Below are 20,006 nucleotides of genomic sequence, written 5' to 3' on the forward strand. Positions count from 1 at the left end.
AGACCCACATAAGAAAGATTCATGTTTTTTCCTTTTGTTTTTTTGTTCTCTCCTCTGTTTCTTGGTTTTTTTGCTTTGGTATGTGCTTTGAGTTCCTGAAGAAAAATACTATCTTAGGCTTTGTCTTGAGTTGCGTGATTATTTTCTTTGTCACTCTCATTTTTTATGCTTTGCATGACATCTCTGCTGGAACCAAGATTGGCGTTTTTTTTTTTTTTTGTTAATCATGGAGGATTGTTCTAGAAATGGGGTTTCATGATTTCAACATGGCTTTAAGTAAAGTTGAAGAAGAGATTGTTGTCAATCGTTTGAGATTGTTAAAATTTGAATTTTTTTTTGGTCAATCGTTTTGAGATTGTTGTCAGTTGTCACTGTGGAGCAAGCTTAATGACGGTTGTTGAAATTTTTAATTTTTTTCGAATGATCAGATCGAAGAAAGAAGTGGGGGTCATTTTTCTAAAATCATCCAACATTTTCATTAATATTTTACCATCAATCAAACATAGTATCAGAAAAATTAATTTAATATTCTCGGAAATATTTTTTTTTACCAAACAATTTTTTTATAACATTATTGAGAAACTCATTTTTTTACCATATTCTCGAAATCATAATTTTTGGATAATTTTTTCTCTTTTACCAAGTATGCTCACGACAAGCATTCTGTTCCTTAACACTATTTCTGAAAAGAAACAATGTTTTTTTATATCTATACCTTGGAATAGTTTTTAAGAAAAAAAATGTGTTTAATAAACTGTTTTATTTTTAGTCCGAGAATGAGATTTGTATTTGATAACACAACAAATAATAGGAAAAAAAAATCATTGCTATTACACATAAATTTTTTTTTGAATTATCACTTTCCTTTTTATATAGTGTGGTGGTGGTGGTGGTGACGGCGGTGGTGACGACAGTGGTGGTGGTGGTGACAGCAATGACTGCAGCGATGGTGGTGATAAATGGTAATGTCATGATGGTGACAGCGGTGGCTGCGACGATGATAGTGGTTGCGGTGGCGTGGTGGTGGTCTGACGACAGCCGTGGTGGTATGACGACAGAGGCGATGGTGGCAGTGGTCGTTTCAGAATAGTGGTGGAAAGTGATTGAGAGAGACAAGTGTTTCTCATTTTGTGTCCGAAAACAAAATGTAGAATTTCTTTATTCTTTTTCTGTTCCCTAGCACAGAAATTGAACCTGTTCATTCTCAGGAACAAAAAAACAAACTGATTTTGTCAAACGCTATTTTTATCCACTTCTGTTCTCGCGAATAAAAATTTGAAAAAAAAATCTAATTCTGGAAAGGTTGTCATGTACACACTAAACACCCAGGTCAACTAAAAAAATATGCTTGGTATGGGTTTGTTTATAAGGGATATGATATTATTACTACCAAATAATATTACTATCAATATTTATTATGCTAAACTAAAATAAAAAGTTATTTTAAAATTAAAACTAAAATAAAAACAGAGAGAAAAAGATAAAAAAGGAAATCAAAAGTTTATTATGCTATTTTATTTAAATTTTTTAAAAAGCCGGGTCATACCCATCTTATATACAACATGGTTTGTGAAAAATATTTCTTGTGCACTTTTTTTTGGGGAGAAGGGGGGCGTAAACTTTCATGTGCAATTTTAATTCCCATTATTTTCAAATTTTCACAATAACTAATTATAAAATAATAGTTGTAAGAATCAGATTAGCTTTAGTTGGCCTAAAACATTTGTGTAATATCATCTTTGTTTTTGCATAATTAACCTTTATTCAATCAAGAAAAATAATAATAAAAAAAAAAACAAATATGACAATTTATCATTTTTATAGCAGGTATCTTAATATATATAATCTTAAACCCTTGGAAACTTTGTTGACGTGTCGCTCTATCCTTCATTCTCAGCTTTGTGTTCACACTTGAGAAGAGTTTGAAAAGTTACCTCTTTTGAAAATCTTTTACTTTTTGCAAAAAAAAAAAATGTAAAAAGGGTGGGATAATATTTGAAATTCAAATTTCGTTGGTGGCAGACAGCTGTATAACTTTTTCACTATTTCCTGCATCGGTAATGGTGAAGTGTATTATGCAAGCACTCAAAATTTTTAAAATAAATTACTAATTTGCCTATAAATAGGATATATTACGAAGTGTATAACTTTACCTTTTCTTCTCCGTGAAAAACCCTAGCCCCTTCTCTTCTATTCTCACCCTTCAATCAAATCACAAAAATGGTAACCTTTTCGTTATCCTCTCTTCCTTCTGAACGATTCATTGAATCTGACTTGAATGTTTTCTTGAAGTTTTCTTTCATTCAATCAAATCAACGACTCCCCCAACAAAAATGGTTACCTTTGGCCGATGCTCAACTCCCAATGACAATATTGTGTTTTTATCACTTAATTTGCTGCCAACTAAGAGCAGCTCAACTCAAAAAGGGTGCTGATGAAGGTATTATTATCACTACTTTCTTTCGCCTCTGCTTTCATTTCATTTCATTGGTTCTACCATTTTAAGTGTGTTATTGCGTTTTTTCTTTTCTTTTTTTGTTTTTGTTTCAGCGACCAAATCGATTTGCGTTTCGAATTATAACCTTCGGAACACCAAAAGATCCCTTTCTTCTTCGACCAAGTTTTACATATTGAGGTATCCCTTGATTGTGGTTCAAGGAGTTGTAAATCAACTTATATGGGTCAAAAACAATCAAACATACGTCAAAATATCTCTTGAATTTCAAAAACTTCTACTTTAGTTATATGGGTGAATCAACTTCTTCAAAACACTCCAAGAAGTCTAATCAGAGAAAGAGGATGCGCAAAGATATTGGGGGAAATAATACCCTCCAAAGTATGTCGAATGATATTTTAATTGAGATTTTTGCACGAGTTAGTTCTCAAACTGTCAGTGACATCTGCAATGTCCAACTAACCTGTAAGGAATTTCGTGATATCGCAACTGATTCTTATGTGTTTAAACGTTCGATTGAAATGATGCTTGGTGACGCAATGTACTAATCAATTGTTCGATTTTATTTAGTTGGTGTACGCTGTTTTCTCAGTTTCGCAATCCTTCTTTTGTATTATTCCTTCCGTGTTTTTCAAAGGATGCAAGGAATAGGATCAAATTTCTACTGTTGTCTCGAAGCAAGATAGAATAGTTCTTCAGCATTCCCTTGCTTAATATGTCAGATTAACTTTCGTGTACATTTTATATATTTAACCATCATTTATATATGAATATGTATTCTGAGATGATAAACTCATCCTTCGAAATAATTGTCTAAAAATTGTCACTAACATAATACACGAGAGCCTATGTTTTATATATTTAACCATCGTTTAACTAATCCTTATAAAAATTACAGAAGGATGTAAGTATTTCACAGTGCGCAGAGAAAACGATTCATCATTCATTATTATTGCACCTATACTGGATTAATGCGATTCTGATGCAATGGTTGAACTAAATCATCATTATTCAAAGATGGCTTTCTGCATTCCACCTCCCTGCACATTATTAATTATAGTCATGTTACTTCATCATTATCACGTTGAATTCGATGCAATTCAAAGGAAAATTGATGGAAGCAAAAATGAAGCGATGCATATATACGTTGGAATGGAACTGTCTATTAAAGAATCCTTTTCTGGATTACGATATTTGAGGGAAATAATAAGAAACATCGATTTACATTTCAAATTATAATATTTGGGACACCAAAAGTTTTTCATCTTCCAATGTTAATGTGTATTAATTACACTTATTGAACAGCATTGGGATGCTTCATCAAAATTATCAACAAGTAACGGAATATGAAATGACAAACCGAAGGATCACGTTGTTTGATGTTTGAAATCATAACTTAACAATCATAACATAACAACTGGTGCATCCCATTGATCAATCATCTTCTCTTCAACAATAAATACTAACATGGTTTCTTTGTGTTTTTCATTGTTTTTCTTTTTTGTTGTTTAACCATTGATCAATGGCAGACTCTCCCTCTACCAATTGTGCAATGCCTAAAAAACAACAAAATCCTTCCCTAGAATCTCTACCCACAGATTTACTATTGGATATATTTGCAAAGGTGGCTTTTTATTCCATTGAAGATATTTCCTACATCAAACTGACCTGCAAGGAGTTTCTTCGTGTCGCAGAACATGATTATGTGTATCATAATTCATCATTGGAAAAATTTGCATTGCAACCTTTGGAATGGATCAATTCAGAAAAACCATTTCGTCATTATGTACAGGTTCTTTCTCCTAATGAAGAAGGATCTTTGAATGTGATAAAGGTATTCGAGTGGAAATTAACACCGGAACAAAGGTTCAACAAAGAACGACAGGCATATTTCTTAAGGCGTTGCAAGGAAAGTAACAACCCTAAAATTATGTACCGTGAAGGAATGCTTGAATATTTCAGAGAAACATCAAGTTCAAGTTCCATCGCCTTGGCTTTTGAAAACTTGAAGACTGCTGCTCTGAATGGTCAGGATGATGCCATGTACGTGTATAACATGCTCTTGATGTGAGCAGAAAATGCAGATCAAAGAACCCTTGGATTTGATCAATTTCTTTCACTCAATGCTTCTGGAAAATTAAAAACGTGCAGAAACCATGTCAAATCTATGATACGATCTATGTGGGTGCGTAGAAAAGTTGTTGCAAAACATAACCTATCCTTCTACCATTCCAGCAGATGCAAACTGCTCAAAAGTTTTAATTCAACGGTCGCCGTGGATATTGGACGAAGATATCGATGATTATGGAATTGACTGTGAAAATTGCAAAGCAGATGTTGAACTAAAAGCTTTCTGTAGGATGATAATGGTTTAAGTTTTTCGTAGAGAGTTATAAGCTATTCGTCTATGTCATCGTTTACTACCGCATTTCTTTTTGATTTTATATTGTTATATTTGTTTCTGATTTATGTTTTCTGTGAAATCTATGTATTACAAGTTTAGTATTAAGATGTATTACATGGTCCTATCTCAAGATTTCCTCATATAACCTCAAAAATACGTTTCTTTCGATTTCAAAAACAAGTTTTATATATAGGTGAAACAATTTCAATATACAAAACAAAAGAAATTGTAAAATTGTGTGTAATTACAAAAGAAATCTGGCAGATCAAATCCGTGACATATGCAGCATTGAACAAAGCTGTAAGGATTTTCTCTGTATTGGAAGGGACAATTTTTTGCTGGTGCGCGCAACAGATATTCTCCTTGGTATAGAGTGGTATGATAGAAACTTCTACGGTGGAGAAAAAACAAAATGCACATTGAGTGATGAAGTTGAATAATGAATTTGTCTTTTTGCTGTTGTTGAAGTATGCTTTGCACCAACAAAAATTTAATATTCCTTTGACTTGAGAAAATATGGAAGTAAAAGTATTTAAAATTGTCTATTATGTACTTATTATTTAATCAAAATTTGTGTAGTTTTGATTTAACAAATTTTGTGTGAATGTTATAGGTTTTTAATAATTCACGTGACAAGTGTGTTTTTTGTTTTTTGTTCCTTCATGTTTATACCACCATCACAGTGTCGTTTAGAATTTGATGGCAAAAGGTATGCACTAATTCACCAATGCAACGATTAACCACGACAGCGACAAAGATTTTGTTCTTTTCCCTCGGGTATCGTACAGGTAATTCACCGGTAACATGATAAACTTGCACGTGCGTCAACTGTTGCAAACTGGACACGTGTAAGGAGTTGACGAGGGAGGGGTCGTTGCTGTTGAAACACAACGTCACCTTTAAATTGCAACCTCTCCCCTTCCTTTCCTTCTCGAGTTTTCTCGCTTCGGTGTTCGCTGCTCTGCGTTTTCGAAAACCCTAATCAATCCTTTTTCTCATTCTCAGGTGATACTCTGAGTCAACACACTTCATCTTCCATTCCCCCTTTTTTGTTCTTCTTTCTCTCTCTCTTTTTTTTGTTTTTTCATTTTCTAAAATTCCAATATTGAAATTAGAATTATATGTTTTCCTCTTGTTTTCATGGATCCCTGCGATTAAATGCTTATATATTTTGATTTTTCTGCCAAATTCTTATGCAGATTGGGATTTTGTTAAGGATACTGATTTTTCGGCGGCGGAATTCTTTTTGGTAAAACTCGAATACTCAAAAGAAGGTTTTGTTGTTTAAAGTAAAGTTTGGAGGTTTGGGTCTGATGAGAATTGTTAGGGGAATGCAGAGATCGTTTTGCGAGGAGCTGAAGGCGCTGTGCTGGAAGGACTCGTTCAGCAAAGGGATTGGCATCACTGCCCCAAAGGCTAGAACCCGCAACAAACCTATGAATTCTACAAGGGTTTACGCTCTCTAAAACTCTTAACTCGAGCTAGTTTTCACTGCGAAAGTGCCAAAGTTTTTGGCCTTACGATGACTCGTATCTTGGTTCAAAGGGGTTCATCTGGCGGTTCTTCTTCGAACCCTAACTCGGGCCGTTCTTCTGGGCCTTCTTCATCTGCGCGGGCTGAGCCGCAGGTTTTGGCTCCACCGGCTTTGAGAGATGAGGAGAGTGCAGAGGAGGTGCTGGGAGTGGTTGTTGGGGATGAACTTTTGGAGAGTGGTGAGTGTAATAAGGTAAAGAGTGAGGACCTTTTGATGGTTGGTGGTCGTCATTTTGAGCAGCAGAACGATGGTTCGTGTGATGATGAGGTAGCTGTTGTGGAGAATGATATTAAGGAGGAGTTTGGGTGTCCGCGGGAGTTAGTGAAAGGATTGAGTGGAGTGAGAGTTTCTGAAAGATTTGTTTCAGAAAATGAGGGCTCAAGTGGGTTTCCTTCTTCTCTCCCTGGTAGTGGTGGTAGTTCATGTCCGCCTCCTCCTCCTGTTCCGCCTCCAAAGCCTTCTGCTGCTAACCTGAATTTGAGGAGGAATGTGTCAGGGACTTCGTATTCTGGATCTGTAGGATCATCTGGGAGAGCATCTGCATGGCCTGCTGTTTCGACTAGGACCTCGCCTGCTGGGTCTCGGCCTTCTTCTCCCAGGTCTCATAATGAAAGTGAGGGGTACAATAGTGCTGATGAACAGAAGCCATGCTATGTTTCCTCATACGATGAATTTGTAAGTTGATGATTGCACAAGTGTTAATAAGTAGATAAATATTGTCTGTTCTTTTGGATTTCAATATTGCTACTAATCTTCCTACATGGTTCTTTTAGGCCGTGATGTTTGAGTTGATAATAAGAAGAGGTTGGTTAGGAATATGGTAGATAATTTGGTTCATTCCTCTATGTTATAATAGAATAGCCACGGTAATGAAGCAATTATTTAATTATCCCTCTAGAATTTCTTCCGAGTTATGGACACAAAATAATTGACATATCATGTTGATATAATTGTCAACTAGGTTTTCATATTTTTAGAGCATAGACATACTATTAATCTATTATCTTGTAGTTAGTTTATTAAGTTGCATAGAATTTGTATAAAACACTTGTCATTATTGATCATTCATACTTAGGTTTCTTAGAGATATTATCTTGATGCCTTGCTTACAGATGTTAGAATGTATTCTTGTATAATCTTGCATGTTATGTTTCTCTATTTGAAGTTGAAGGTCAACCTTTGTAATGCAATTCTGTTGCTTGACAACCTTTACTGAGATCTTTATCATATCATATATTTTAAAAATTTGAAGTGATATTGACATCTGTTCCAGGAAAGAGAGCGGCAGTTTGAAACTGATATCAGAAGGGCAAAAGGTTATGAAGTAAAAAGAATGATGGGGGATGGAAATTGTCTTTTCCGTGCTGTTGCAGATCAGGTGTATGGGGATTCTGAATTGTATGATTTGGTCAGACAAATGTGCATAGATTATATGGTATGATAACTTTGTATTTATTTTATTCTTATTTCTGGGATATATCCATACTGTATCTGCTTCAATTTACCATGCTGAAAATAATGTCTCATTTTTTTTTTTGGGTACATAAGAGGCTAAACCCCAAAAATAATGTCTCATTAGCTTCTCTGATTATTCATTTTATCAGAAGCTGATTTGATGTCTTTGGGTTTTAATGACCTTAACAAAGAAATACTGTTGATTCTGAAAGGTTTTAATTCTCTTTAGCATTTGTAGTTCGCAATGAATTATTAATATTTTACATATTTAGGTAAGCTTCAACCATATGTTTTTAAGGCTTTCAAAGTTGTAGTTTTAGAATATCATATTTCAGAATACTTGTTTTAGGGTGTATGAATTAATTGAGGGTTATAGAAGGTTCTGAAGGTGTCTATACTTTATTATGTGCATGCTGGAATCTCTAGGCAGTATTAAATGATAGAATTAGGCTTTTAAGGAGGAAAACAAAGAAAATAAAGAAAAATTTAAGGTTTTGGAAATAGGTTCAACAGGATTGGCTTTTATTGTTATTATTATTATTATTATTTTGGATCTAACAATGCAAGAGAGGACTGCCTTATGATTGTGAAAAGTAACATGGGAAATGGTAAAATGAACACTAGTGGAGAAAATGAGGAGATGAAAGCCTAAGCTAACAATTCTATTGAACATTTTACTGTAGAAGAAGCATATTGATCCTAATCCAGTAAACTGATTCAGGAAAGTCCTTTTTTTCCATTAATTTTTGTTTGCCAGTAACTAATACGTGAAGATTTGCTCATACTTGTAGTACTTCCTTAAATTATTGTACCACTTCCTGATTTCTTGCTTTTAATTTGGTTGGACAGTTTTTTTTCTCTCTCGTTTTGCTTTTGATTACAATATGCTGATTTATTCTCTCTGATTCTATTAAAATATTGTCAGCAATTTGAATTAACTTCTTAATATAACTCTTTTGGTGGGTCGTCAGTATTTTGTGACTCTGTCCAGTGTTGAGTATGTATTATAGCGGCATGATGACACTTCCTGGATGTTTCTCTTGCTCCCAAATTTTGCAGTTTTATCGAACTTTGGCGGATTAATTATTACTGGTTTTATATCTTCAGGAGCAAGAAAGAGATCACTTTTCTCAATTTATAACTGAAGGCTTCACATCATACTGTAAGAGAAAAAGAAGAGATAAGGTATGTGACGGTATAGTTTGGGCAGCTATTGTTTCTTGGTTTATTAAAAACCAGCAGTTGTTGGTATTTTAGGTTTTTGCATTTGGATATGATTGCTTTATTTTTCTCCCTTTTAATTTGCTATTGATTGTTGAACTCTGCTCAGGAAATAAATCAATCTATCTTGTCTATAAATTTATTGCAAATTACTTCTATAACAGTTTAGAATGGTAAATTGTCAAAGCTGCAGGTGAGGGGTGTGATTAATGTAATGGGGAGTTGAAATGCTTATAGGCTTTTAACAAACCTATTAATCCAAATGTGGGTCATCAATCATGGTTGTTCACTTGTATAAACCCTTCTAATTTTTTTGTACCACATTAGTTTTGGAAGAGTTATCTATATTGTAAAGTGGTTATGGGGGCAACCTAATTCTTCGAGAGCATATTCTCAAAGGAATATACCCAAGAAGCTGCTAGGTTAGTTACAGATATATTTAGGAGGCCAGAACAGTTAGCAATTGCTATATGAGACAATTATGCCGTGAGTGATCTAGGAAGGAAGCACAGATATTGTATATATGGGAGATAACCCCTATTGATAGTTACTTTTGGAGATATGGTTGTAAATCTCACTATGAAGGGAGAATTCCTTTGTCAAGAGCTCTGCCCTTGTATTCTTGTATTCTTTCATCAATAAACTTCATTATTTCCTACAAAGTTGTTGAGTTGCTCGTTAATTGTTCGACTGCTTTTTTGTATCGTGAATCATGTTGAATCATAAGATTCAGAAGAGAAAGAAAGAATTAAGAAGAATAAAAAAATGAATGCTCCTTGGTTAAGAGGAGAAAGGAAAATTGGAATCTTTTTAATTGGAATTTGGTTGGGAATTGATATTTTGGGAAATCCCTAATTGTAAACAACTATCCAGATTCTCGATTATTTGAATCTCCCGCTTCGTGGTCGTTTCTCTTTCCAAAATCTTATTGGATTTTGAATCGCAAATCTTGATACTATGTGCGATACAAAATTGAATTGTAGGATTCCGCGATTCAAAGAGTTGTTCATGGTTTGTTCCTGTTCACACGTTCGATCTGTATTGTTTTTGTTTTGTATTGAATCATATCAAGCAATACGCATCGCCATTCTGTGATGCTAGGTTGTCAGTAGCGGCCCGTAGCGTCGCTACATTAGCGGGTAGCTGCCGCTGGTTGTTACAATCGCGACGCGACGCTGGCCGGGAGCGGAAGGAAGCAACATGTATATTTGTGCAACGCGATGCTACCCGCTATTTGACATTGATTATGGAATTATGTGTTTGATTTGTGGAATTCATTGTTCATTTATGTTTAATTTTAGATCCTTCCTTTATCTTCCTTGTATTTGACATTGATTGTGGAATTACGTTTTTGATTTTTGTGACTTCTTATGTTTGAGCATTTATATTTGTGTAGTATTAGACTGTTAGTATAATATATGTGGAATTAATACTTCAACGTAGCGGCAATACCGCTATCCGTTACACCGCTATACCATTTTCGGGGTCATAAAAGACCATAAAAGATCTTTGATGGTTTTTCTGGTTTTTCTGTTTTTAAGACAAATATGGTATCAGTGTCTATGATCAAATGGTTTAATGTTCAATCCTTGCCATTCCAATTTTCTAATAACAAAAAGTTAAATTTTAGCTCAAGGTAAATTGATAAATGAGCCTATGCATTATCCACACTTTAAAGTCCAAAATTGGGTTCACGGCTTCACTCATGAGGAATCGTGCTGAGAGATATATCAAAACCATTGCCGTTACCCAACAACTTAATCTTTTAGGGCAGTTAGTTCTTGACATTTGTCATGGGTGTTTGTGATTCAAATCCTAAACAGGACACTGAGATGGAACCAAAGCATGATGTGGTGGTAGAGATGATTGAGGCCGTAAAGCTAGTGGAGAAGATCGTAGTGGAAGCAGAAGATGGAGAAGCAACTGTGTCGTTTGAACCTTTATCGCTGAAAGTGGATGTATGTTTGAGCGGTAGCATCATGGGGAAGCAAAGAAAGAAGTTCGAGACAACATCCCGTGGGAATGCGAGTGATGCACAATCCACTAAGGGCCCTACCTCCACCAAAGTTGTCAAAATTGAGCCCTTAAATGGTTGACGGCAGGTTGCTCCCAACTGAGCTATCATGGGTGTTCACCATACATCGTAAGGGAAATGAGTGGGTTCCAGAGAAGAAGAAAGGAAGGGCACAATTGGAATTTTGCAAAATGGGTATGCATTTTGACCTAATGGGCCATGTCCTAGCTTATTTTAGGAACGGGCAAAGGAATAAGGACGAGTATATGACAAATCTATTGTGCTTGGGTATCACAATTGTTATCATATCATCGTCCCTAAAAGAACACTTGTACAACATTCTTATCGTCAGACAGACTAAAGGACTTTGTGTTGCCCGCTTTGGATGCTTTATTGACTCATGAAATTGATGGTGGCTTGGTTGTTGAGTACTCGCATTGTGTCATAGGAGATCATGTGAATGAGGTTCCCAAGTGCCAATTGGATGAACTTAGGGTGTTAGGTTTGGTTTCGCCAACTCTGAGCATTTCCTATCTCTCTGCCAGCACGAAGAAAGTCATCGTAGAGGCAAGCTTGCGAAAGTGTCAAACATTCAACAATACAGGCGCAACAAGACTGTGTTGAAGCGATCAAAGAAATACATAGAGAAACCACCGTACTTCAAGCTCTTCAAAAGATGGTGGTTCCCAATTCATCACGTCAACTACTTCATCTAGAGTGAAAGAGGAATATGAACAAGACCCTCTCAAGAAGTTTTGCTTCCACAAGCTCTATCACCCTGTTCTCAAGCTATCAAAATTCATGGCTAAGAGGAACAAGAACAGAACCATCATTGTTCTTGCTATACATCTTGTTCTGCTTGCGAAGGCTCTAGGTATTGATGCTACCGGAAATTATTTTGTTTATATCCCTAAATTTGCAAAATTTCATCTATGTCGTGGGGCCCTTCTCATTTGTTGCTGCAAGGAATTGATGACTGAAAAAGCAAGTCTCATAAAAAAGATAAAATACCTTAGCCTTCCATTAAGTTTCATGTCTTCTAACAGCCTCATGGTTCTATATACAAAAATAGGACAACCAGAAAAGACTCCTTCCATCATACAAGAAACGAAGTCTACCAATATCGTGCTAGATTCTTACACATGATTGCTTGATGAGAGCCCTTGCTGCTGTTAATGATATTTCTTATGCTGAAAGGGTTATTAACAAGATAAGGAGGGATGGTCTGAGTCACGGGAGATTGAACAACATATAGCAACTCAGCATCCCTTCTCGTTGATGCTGGCTTGTTTGAGAAGACCGAAGTGGCACTTAAGGAATTAGAGTAGAAAAATGCTTGCAAAGATCTTTCTACTTTCCAAAGACTTGAGACTGTGGAGAAAGGGAATTTTGTTCTTAAACTTGAGCCACAATTTTGGCTTGCAGAACTAGAGTTCAGGATGGTGGAGAGGAATTTGAGTACCCAAATTGTGGCTTGCAGAACTAGAGTTCACGATGGTGGAGAGGAATTTGAGTACCTAAGCTGCTGAAACAGCAAACAAGCAACATTTGGAGTTTAGGATGGTGGAGAGGAATTTGAGTACCTAAGCTGCTGAAACAGCAAACAAGCAACATTTGGAGTGTGTCAAGAAGACGAGTGATGTCCTTGCAATAGAGCTATTACAAAAGGACGCACAACTTGCTGTTATTGGGGAGCTGGGAAGAGTTTGTCCTGGTGGACTTTGCGGGTGGCTCCATTATGTGAAACTGTGACAAACCAAAGAGGAGCTTGTTCAGTTATATGAAAGCTTTTATCCATGGACCAGTACCGTGAACACATCATTTAGAATTATAATGGGCATCAAGAGCTCATGGTTGGATATTCTGATTCTAGCAAAGAGGCTGGCTACTTTACTGCTTCAAGCTCAAGTGGATGTTGTAGCTGCTTGCAATGAGTGTGGGTTAAAGGTTCCATGGCTATAGAGGCAGTATTGCTCATGAACTAAGAAGTGGACCGGGTTATAGCTGACCTGACAAGTTTGTCCTGGTGATTAGCGGACATTAGAAACTTCAGCAGAATAATAGGAGTTTGAGGAGGCTGATTGAGAATAGGCTTCTCTTTCTCACTCTCGTGAACATGGCTTGCTTTACCGGTGGTATAGAGTAAATCTTCCATTAGAGGAAATCTAGAAATCTGATAGAACCGTAATCTGTTTTCGTTTGCCTCCCTTGACATCGATATGATTACAAAGTCTCTTATTTTGTTATGCCTCTCTTCTAAATGTTTCCAATTAAGACACGATTTTTTCTGTCCGAAAGTTAGATTGTCTCAGAACTTCATTGCTTTATTTCGAAAGATGTTCATGTGAACCCCGAACCCCAATTCAACTTTAGGCTTTCTAATTCTTCTTTTTTTCTTTTCTTTTTTTTGGAGTTAACTCAACCCTAAATATCTCTTTGAGGCGAGTTGGCTCCCCCCAATATCCCTACATTCTTCGACTCTTTGAAACTGGTTATGGGACTAATGCGAAGTGCACGGCGAGTTAGGAATGAAGATATTTGAACCCCTCCCAAAGGTGGCATGTGGGGATCGAACAAAGGCCCTTTCTTTTCCATTTACTCAGCTCCCTTGCTACCAAGCAAGCTACAACCATTTGGTGGCTTTCTAATTATTTCAGCAATGTCAGTAATGTGTATGTCTTCTGTAAAGAACCAATTTAACCCAAAAGCTTAAGCTGGTGAGTAAGGCTACATTAATGGTTTTTATATATCTGTAACACGCTCCCTCACAAGAAAGCCGATTGGGGTTGAAAGGTGGATAATGCATCAAGCCCAGCCTACCAATGCTAAGAAATTCCATAAGAGAAAGTGGGGGGTGGTGAAGATCGAATCCGGGACACAAGTCCCTAATATGTAAAGAACCAATTCAGCCCAATAACTTAAGCTAGTGGATGAAGGCTTTTTAATGGTTTATACTATTTTCTAACACATTCCCTCACGCGAGAGTCCACTTGGCTACTAAGCGCGCCTTGAGATGGTCAATATGGTCATCAGGCCCAACCTTGACAACCAATAATAGACTTCTCCAGAGGAGCAGGAACAAGATCCCAAGTGTCATTGGAATGAAGTGAAGTCATCTAATCAAGCATCGCTTGGCATCACCCTGGATGCGATAGTGTTTCACCTGTGGTCTTAAGAATAGAAATTGAAGAAAGACTAGAAACAAAGGTGAAATGAGGAGTAGAAAGATAATCATAGCTCAAAAAAGTTTAAAGAGGATAAGGGTTACGAGTAGTACGTATACCTTTCTTTTCTTTGGGCAATGGGAAGAGCCTCTGGTGAAGGAGCCGAAGCGGAAGAATCAACAAGAGAGGGCGGTGAGTCAGCCAGAGTCAAGTCCACAGGAGGCATAGTCTTACGACACTAATAGGTGAGAAAAGGACGGTCCTTAGGTATAGAAGCAATAGGTCGCTCCTCTGGGATAGAACATGATCAACCTGTGACAACTGAGTAGGGATAGAATGAAAGAGTTGTTGATCAAGAAAAGTGACATAAGCGGAAACAAGATAACGCTTAAGATCAGGAGAATAACGATAACCCTTTTGAAGACGAGAGTAACCAAGAAAAATATACTTAAGGCTTTGGATGTTAACTTGTCCTTACCAGGAGTGAGATCATGAACAAAACAAGTACAACTAAAAACGTATAGGGATAGAGGATAGAGAGGAGCATCTGGAAGCAACAAGTTATAGGGAATGTCACTGTTAAGTAGAGATGAAGGGATGCAGTTGATGAAAAAACATGATGCAAGTATTGCATCGGCCCAGAAGTGAAGAGGAACATCCATGTGAATAAGAGAAGTCCGTGTAGTTTCAATGAGATGTCTATTTTTACATTTGGCCACTCCATTTTGTTGCGGAGTGTGAGGACATGTAGTCTGGTGTAAAGTACCCTCTGTGGCTAAGATATTAGAAAAATCAATAGAAACATATTCTTTAGCATTATCACTACATAAAATACGAATAGAAACACCAAATTGAGTATGAATCTCGGCAATTTTTTTTTATCAATAGTGAATATCTCTGAACGATTCTTCATTAAATAAATCCAGGTACAACGGGAATAATCATTAATAAAAGTAACAAAATACCGAAACCCTAATACAGACAAACTACGACATGGACCCCAAATATCTGAATGAATAATTGAAAAAGAAGTTTCAGCTTGTTTATTGATTCGACTGGCAAAGAAGGAGCGTATGTACTTCCCTTGCTGACATGACAGACAATCTAAACATTGAAGACTGGATAAAGGAGGAACCATCTTCTGCATTTTTGAAAGACTGGGATGAGTTATGGAGATTCTGTGAAAGAACAAGCCATTGAAGGACGAGGCACAACCGGGTAGAACAGACACTGTGACTTATGGCATGGCCCTCTCCAATCGTCTTTCCCGTACCTGGATCCTGCAAAGAAACAGAATGGTTTGAGAAGGTAACAATGCAAGTAAGAGAGTTGATTAATTTACTAACAGAAATTAAGTTATAAGGGATATCAAGAATGTAATAGACAGATGTCAAGGTCAAAGAAGAGGTTGGACAAACTTGTCCAATCCCATGAATAGGGGCTTTAGTGCCATCAACAAGAGTGAAAGAAGATAAATGATCAGAATAAATAAGAGATGTAAAGAGTTCCTTTATAGAGGTGATCAGTAGCACTTGAGTCAAATATTCAAGGACTAAGTGATGTAGCATGAGAACCACAAGCAACAGGATTACCAGTATCTGGAGCAAAAGGCTGAGACTGAGAAGCCTTCCTGAGAAGAGTCTGGAGCGCTGCATAAACTGCAGAAGAGAGAGACTGTTCTAGATGAAGCAGTATCTGACTGAGCTATATTCGCAGCATGAGAGGGTCGCATGTGAGAATACTTTGAGTAACACGCTCCTTATAATGACCAAGTTGCTGACAATAATGATGAGGTTGCTGACCACGTCTGCCCTGGCCCTTACCATGACCACCTCCACTGTTCCCGCGAAAGTCAGTACGGGAAACAAGAGTAGTGAAATCTACAACAGAAGATGATGCAGGATCAAATTTCTTGTTGAGGTTCAGAAGGCGCTGATAAGTCAGTGATAAATCAGGATCCCCACTAGTCAAAATAGTATCACAGACATTATCATACTCCTTGGAAAGACCAAAAAGTGTGGCAACCATAAAAAGACGTTCCATCTGTTTCCTATATGCAGAAGCATCAGTAGGGTAGGGCAACATATCTAAGTATGCCTGCATCAAAGATCGACTGTTGCCAACATACATCTCCATCTGAGTGTCAGATGATTTGTGCAAATCCTTAAGTTAAGACATGACTCGAGAGGGCGACTTGTGCTGAACATCATTAGTGTAGAGGTGTTATGCTTCCTCCCACACTGCATTGCATGTCTGAAAAGAATAGAAAATATCCAAAATGATTGGACCAGTAGACTGCCAAAGAATACTCAGAAGCTGGCTTCAATCATTTCCCAATCAGATTTTTCTTCCTTAAGAATAGCAGTAGATTTAACTGTGAGATGTCGCTCATACCCCTGTCCAAAAAAACCAGACTCGAACAGAGGTGGCCCAATTCTTGTAATTAACAGAACCTTTCAGTTTGGAGGAGGTAATGGGTCCAACATTAGTGGAGATGATACCCGTGGAGCTTTTGACAGGAAGAGGAGGAAAATTAACCTCTTAGTGAACAGGAGAAGTTTCTGCCATTAAAATAAATTAAAAAAGTACATAACCAAGAGAATAGAAACAAACCAATGGCCAATCAAGAAGAGAGACACGCCGAAAGTGAGACCCACGAAGAACCATGGGCAGATCTGGATAGGAGAGAAGAAATCAAGTTGTTCTGTCCTGGAATGGCCGAAAAAGGACACCGGAACAGTGCACACGCGTCGGTGAAAGGTGGCGCGTGATGCTCACGCGCAAAGAGAAGAAGCCATGTGTGGGGGCGCGTGGAGGCTCTAACGGTGATGGGTCTTCCACATAACAAGTAGCCGGAGAGAGGAGGTTCTGATCGCAGGTGTTCTGGTTGAAACGTTGCCAGAAAAGTTCTCCGGTGACCATTAACAGTGACGAACGGCGATTCTGGTGGCTAATGCAGGTGCTGACAGGTATACGAAGCGATTTGAAGGGGCACATGACTTAGATGACTTGCCGGAAGGACAAACGGCAAGGAAAAGAGAACACCTAAGCAGTGAGCTTACTGTTTTTTTTTTTAGCGGAAGCGAGGGTCCCCCATAACAAAAGAGCTTTGGTACCAACTTGAGAATATGGAAAATATGAAATAATAAAATGTTGTGTATTAAACTGATACAAAGAGATACATAATATATAGAGACCCTAATGCGCTTAAGTGAGAAGCCCAGATCTAACCCAAATTCTAAATAAGGGAAAGAATATTTATAGATAAGAACGTAATCGATACAAATCTATAAATATTATATTTCCTATTCTAACATCTTATAAAAGAAATTGGACATTAGAAATTACATCTGGCCCTTTTCGGAAAATACATTTGTAGTTGTTAATAGCTATTTAAACTTTCCATTTTAGTTTAAACATGCGTTCATCCTTCTTGGCAGGTCTATGGAAACAATGTTGAGATCCAAGCCATGTGTGAAATGTATAATCGCCCCATTCATATGTACTCCTACACTACAGGTGCAGCTGCTGTCTCAAATTTTGATGGCTTTAATTGTGAGCGAGTTATGTACTATTCAATAACATCAACTATTGATGCAGAACCTATCAATATCTTTCACGGAAGCTACAACACTGACACACCACCAATTCGACTGAGTTATCATGATGGGAATCATTACAACTCCCTTGTGGACCCACGGCGCTTGACAATTGGTGCTGGACTTGGGTTCAGCACTCTTCGTGGAGTGAGTACTGTGCCCCGATCATTCCTCTTGCTATGTTTTTTATATTCTGTATTCTAGTGAGACGTTAAGAGTTCCAGTTTATCTGTTAATTGAATTATATTGTATTCTGTATTAAATTTTTATAGAAAACCTCATAAGGATTTTGGGAGGCTCAAGGAAGGGACCATATAACTTGGGAGTTGTCACATTGATCAGTTGGTTGGCTAATGGTTGATGGTCCATTTGTGTTTATGATGCAGACAAATGTTGACAAAGATCAAGTCAAGGCTGCTATTAAAGCTCAACAAGACCAGCTGATCAATAATGCAAGTATTTTAAATTGTAATAGTGTGAGCAACAGGTTTTTAAATTTGATGATGACAACATTAATTTTTCATCTACTTTCTTTCAACAGGCACTTTTAGCTGAGGGACGATTTTACTCTGATCTTGAGCTTACAGAGAAGGAAATTGAACGCATGGTGATGGAAGTTTCTCGAGCTGAGTATGTTGCAGATGGTACATTTAAGCAGCAGCTTGGCCATAGAGAGTCCTCTACCTCAAATGCTGAACCATCATCTTCTGGAGCAAGTGAGTGTCTCGCTCTCATACTCGGGCTATTTGCTTAAAAAAATTGTATATTACATCAGTGTCAAGACCTGAAAGTATGAAATTGAGTAAAACTTGATCATTCTGATATTTGTCTAGCCTGTTTTATTCCAAGTTTTTCCCAAGGTGGCGTTTGGCACAAGGAAAAATTTTGGATTACCAGAAAACTAAGATTGGTAATCTTATTTATCCACGTTTAGTACAAGGATTGTGAATTTTTTTTCGAGAATCTGATTTTCCATTATTTTAATTTCTGAACAATTTTTAAGCCAGAATGCTATCCAAGAATATCACGCTTGGATTCCCACTATTTTTGACCTCCGCGCTAGTGGCGCGGCGATGTCGCCACTAGCGCCAAGTCCATATTCCTGCCTTCTTCCCACGCTAGTGGCGTGGTGGTGGGGAGGCTAGCGCCAAGTCCATTTTGTTGTTTTTTTGTTCCCTTCTTCCCGCGCTAGTGGCATGCCAGCAATGCAGTTGGGGTAATTCACTTTTCCAGCATTCCTGGTAATATTTTGCTCTATTAAACAGTTTTTTTTTTCACATTCTCATGAAATTCACTTTCCCAACATATTTTTGGTAATCGTGATTTTCAGGCATAAAAGAATTTCTCCTTTACGTAATGCCCCGTGAGAGAAAAAAAATCATCCGTGACTATATTTGTGTATTCTGCAATATATAGCTAACTATGTATTAATAAGAGCAGCAGGATCATCTGGCACAGCTGGCAAGAAGGAGCATGGGAAAGAGCATGGTTCTGATCTTAGCAGCAGTATGCAGATGCTACTATCAATGGGATTTAGTTACATCCAAGCGATTGAGGCATACAGCATATTTGGGGATGATGATGTTGATTCTATGGTTTGTTACTTGTTGGAAACTGGCAGTAGCAGCAGACGTAAAGGCAAGGCCACTGAATGACAAGCGATCAAGTCTAATAAATATCTTACAACTTTAGTTTTTAAATGTTAGCCAAATCGGTTAAATAAATATCTTGTCTAATCTTTTACTCTAGTTGATTCTCGTGTCTAGCATATCGATGATGCCCATAGGAAAAAAAACTGAAAAACAATGAATTTATTTGGCTATTGAAAGCAGTACCCAGAGCGGGATTCATATTTCTTTTTTTCTTTTTTTTTCCCCTACTTTCACTCCATATTCTTTGTGGTTGGTCACTTATGGATATATAGAAAATTTTATATAATTAGATCATCTTTAAAATAGGATTAAGTGACCGCGTTATTCGTCTTTAAAACTTGAATTAATGTATGCCTTCTTTCTCTAAAAATTGGCAATGTTCATACCCAACTGTCAGTTACTGAAACATTCCTTTTACTTGCCGAGCATTTTTTAATTAAATAAATAACACCGATTATAGAGAGAAAAAAGGCTAGCATTTATATGGAAAACATACTCTTTCGCACTT

At 37.1% G+C, this 20,006-nt stretch overlaps 2 protein-coding genes across 4 annotated transcripts; both read left to right on the top strand.

The window, feature by feature from the left end:
* Window positions 1-3,977: 3,977 nt before the first annotated feature.
* On the top strand, window positions 3,978-4,526 carry LOC133289824 (putative F-box protein At1g67623). Its single transcript, XM_061487829.1, has one exon. The coding sequence runs from the start codon at window positions 3,978-3,980 to the stop codon at window positions 4,524-4,526; it is 549 nt and encodes a 182-aa protein (XP_061343813.1).
* A 1,255-nt stretch (window positions 4,527-5,781) lies between these two features.
* Window positions 5,782-19,772, top strand: LOC133289843 (OVARIAN TUMOR DOMAIN-containing deubiquitinating enzyme 6-like). 3 transcript variants are annotated; one of them, XM_061487846.1, is made up of 10 exons: window positions 5,782-5,864; window positions 6,059-6,108; window positions 6,197-7,068; window positions 7,667-7,828; window positions 8,956-9,033; window positions 17,688-17,766; window positions 17,848-17,993; window positions 18,233-18,298; window positions 18,388-18,562; window positions 19,287-19,772. In XM_061487846.1, exons 3-10 carry the CDS (start codon window positions 6,382-6,384, stop codon window positions 19,499-19,501), a joined length of 1,608 nt encoding a protein of 535 aa, XP_061343830.1. In that variant the 5' UTR covers window positions 5,782-5,864; window positions 6,059-6,108; window positions 6,197-6,381; the 3' UTR covers window positions 19,502-19,772. The 3 variants fall into 3 exon arrangements, 2 of the variants coding, with proteins under 2 accessions (XP_061343830.1, XP_061343831.1); XR_009748538.1 differs by having other exon boundaries at window positions 5,791-5,864; window positions 6,059-7,068; window positions 18,388-19,087; window positions 19,177-19,427; XM_061487847.1 differs by having other exon boundaries at window positions 5,791-5,864; window positions 6,059-7,068; window positions 19,290-19,772.
* Window positions 19,773-20,006: the final 234 nt, after the last annotated feature.

Source organism: Gastrolobium bilobum, unplaced genomic scaffold, assembly GCF_033153095.1.
Source record: "Gastrolobium bilobum isolate Gb01-03AN ecotype WA unplaced genomic scaffold, APGP_CSIRO_Gbil_v1 utg4848, whole genome shotgun sequence".
Classification (NCBI taxonomy): Eukaryota; Viridiplantae; Streptophyta; class Magnoliopsida; order Fabales; family Fabaceae; genus Gastrolobium; species Gastrolobium bilobum.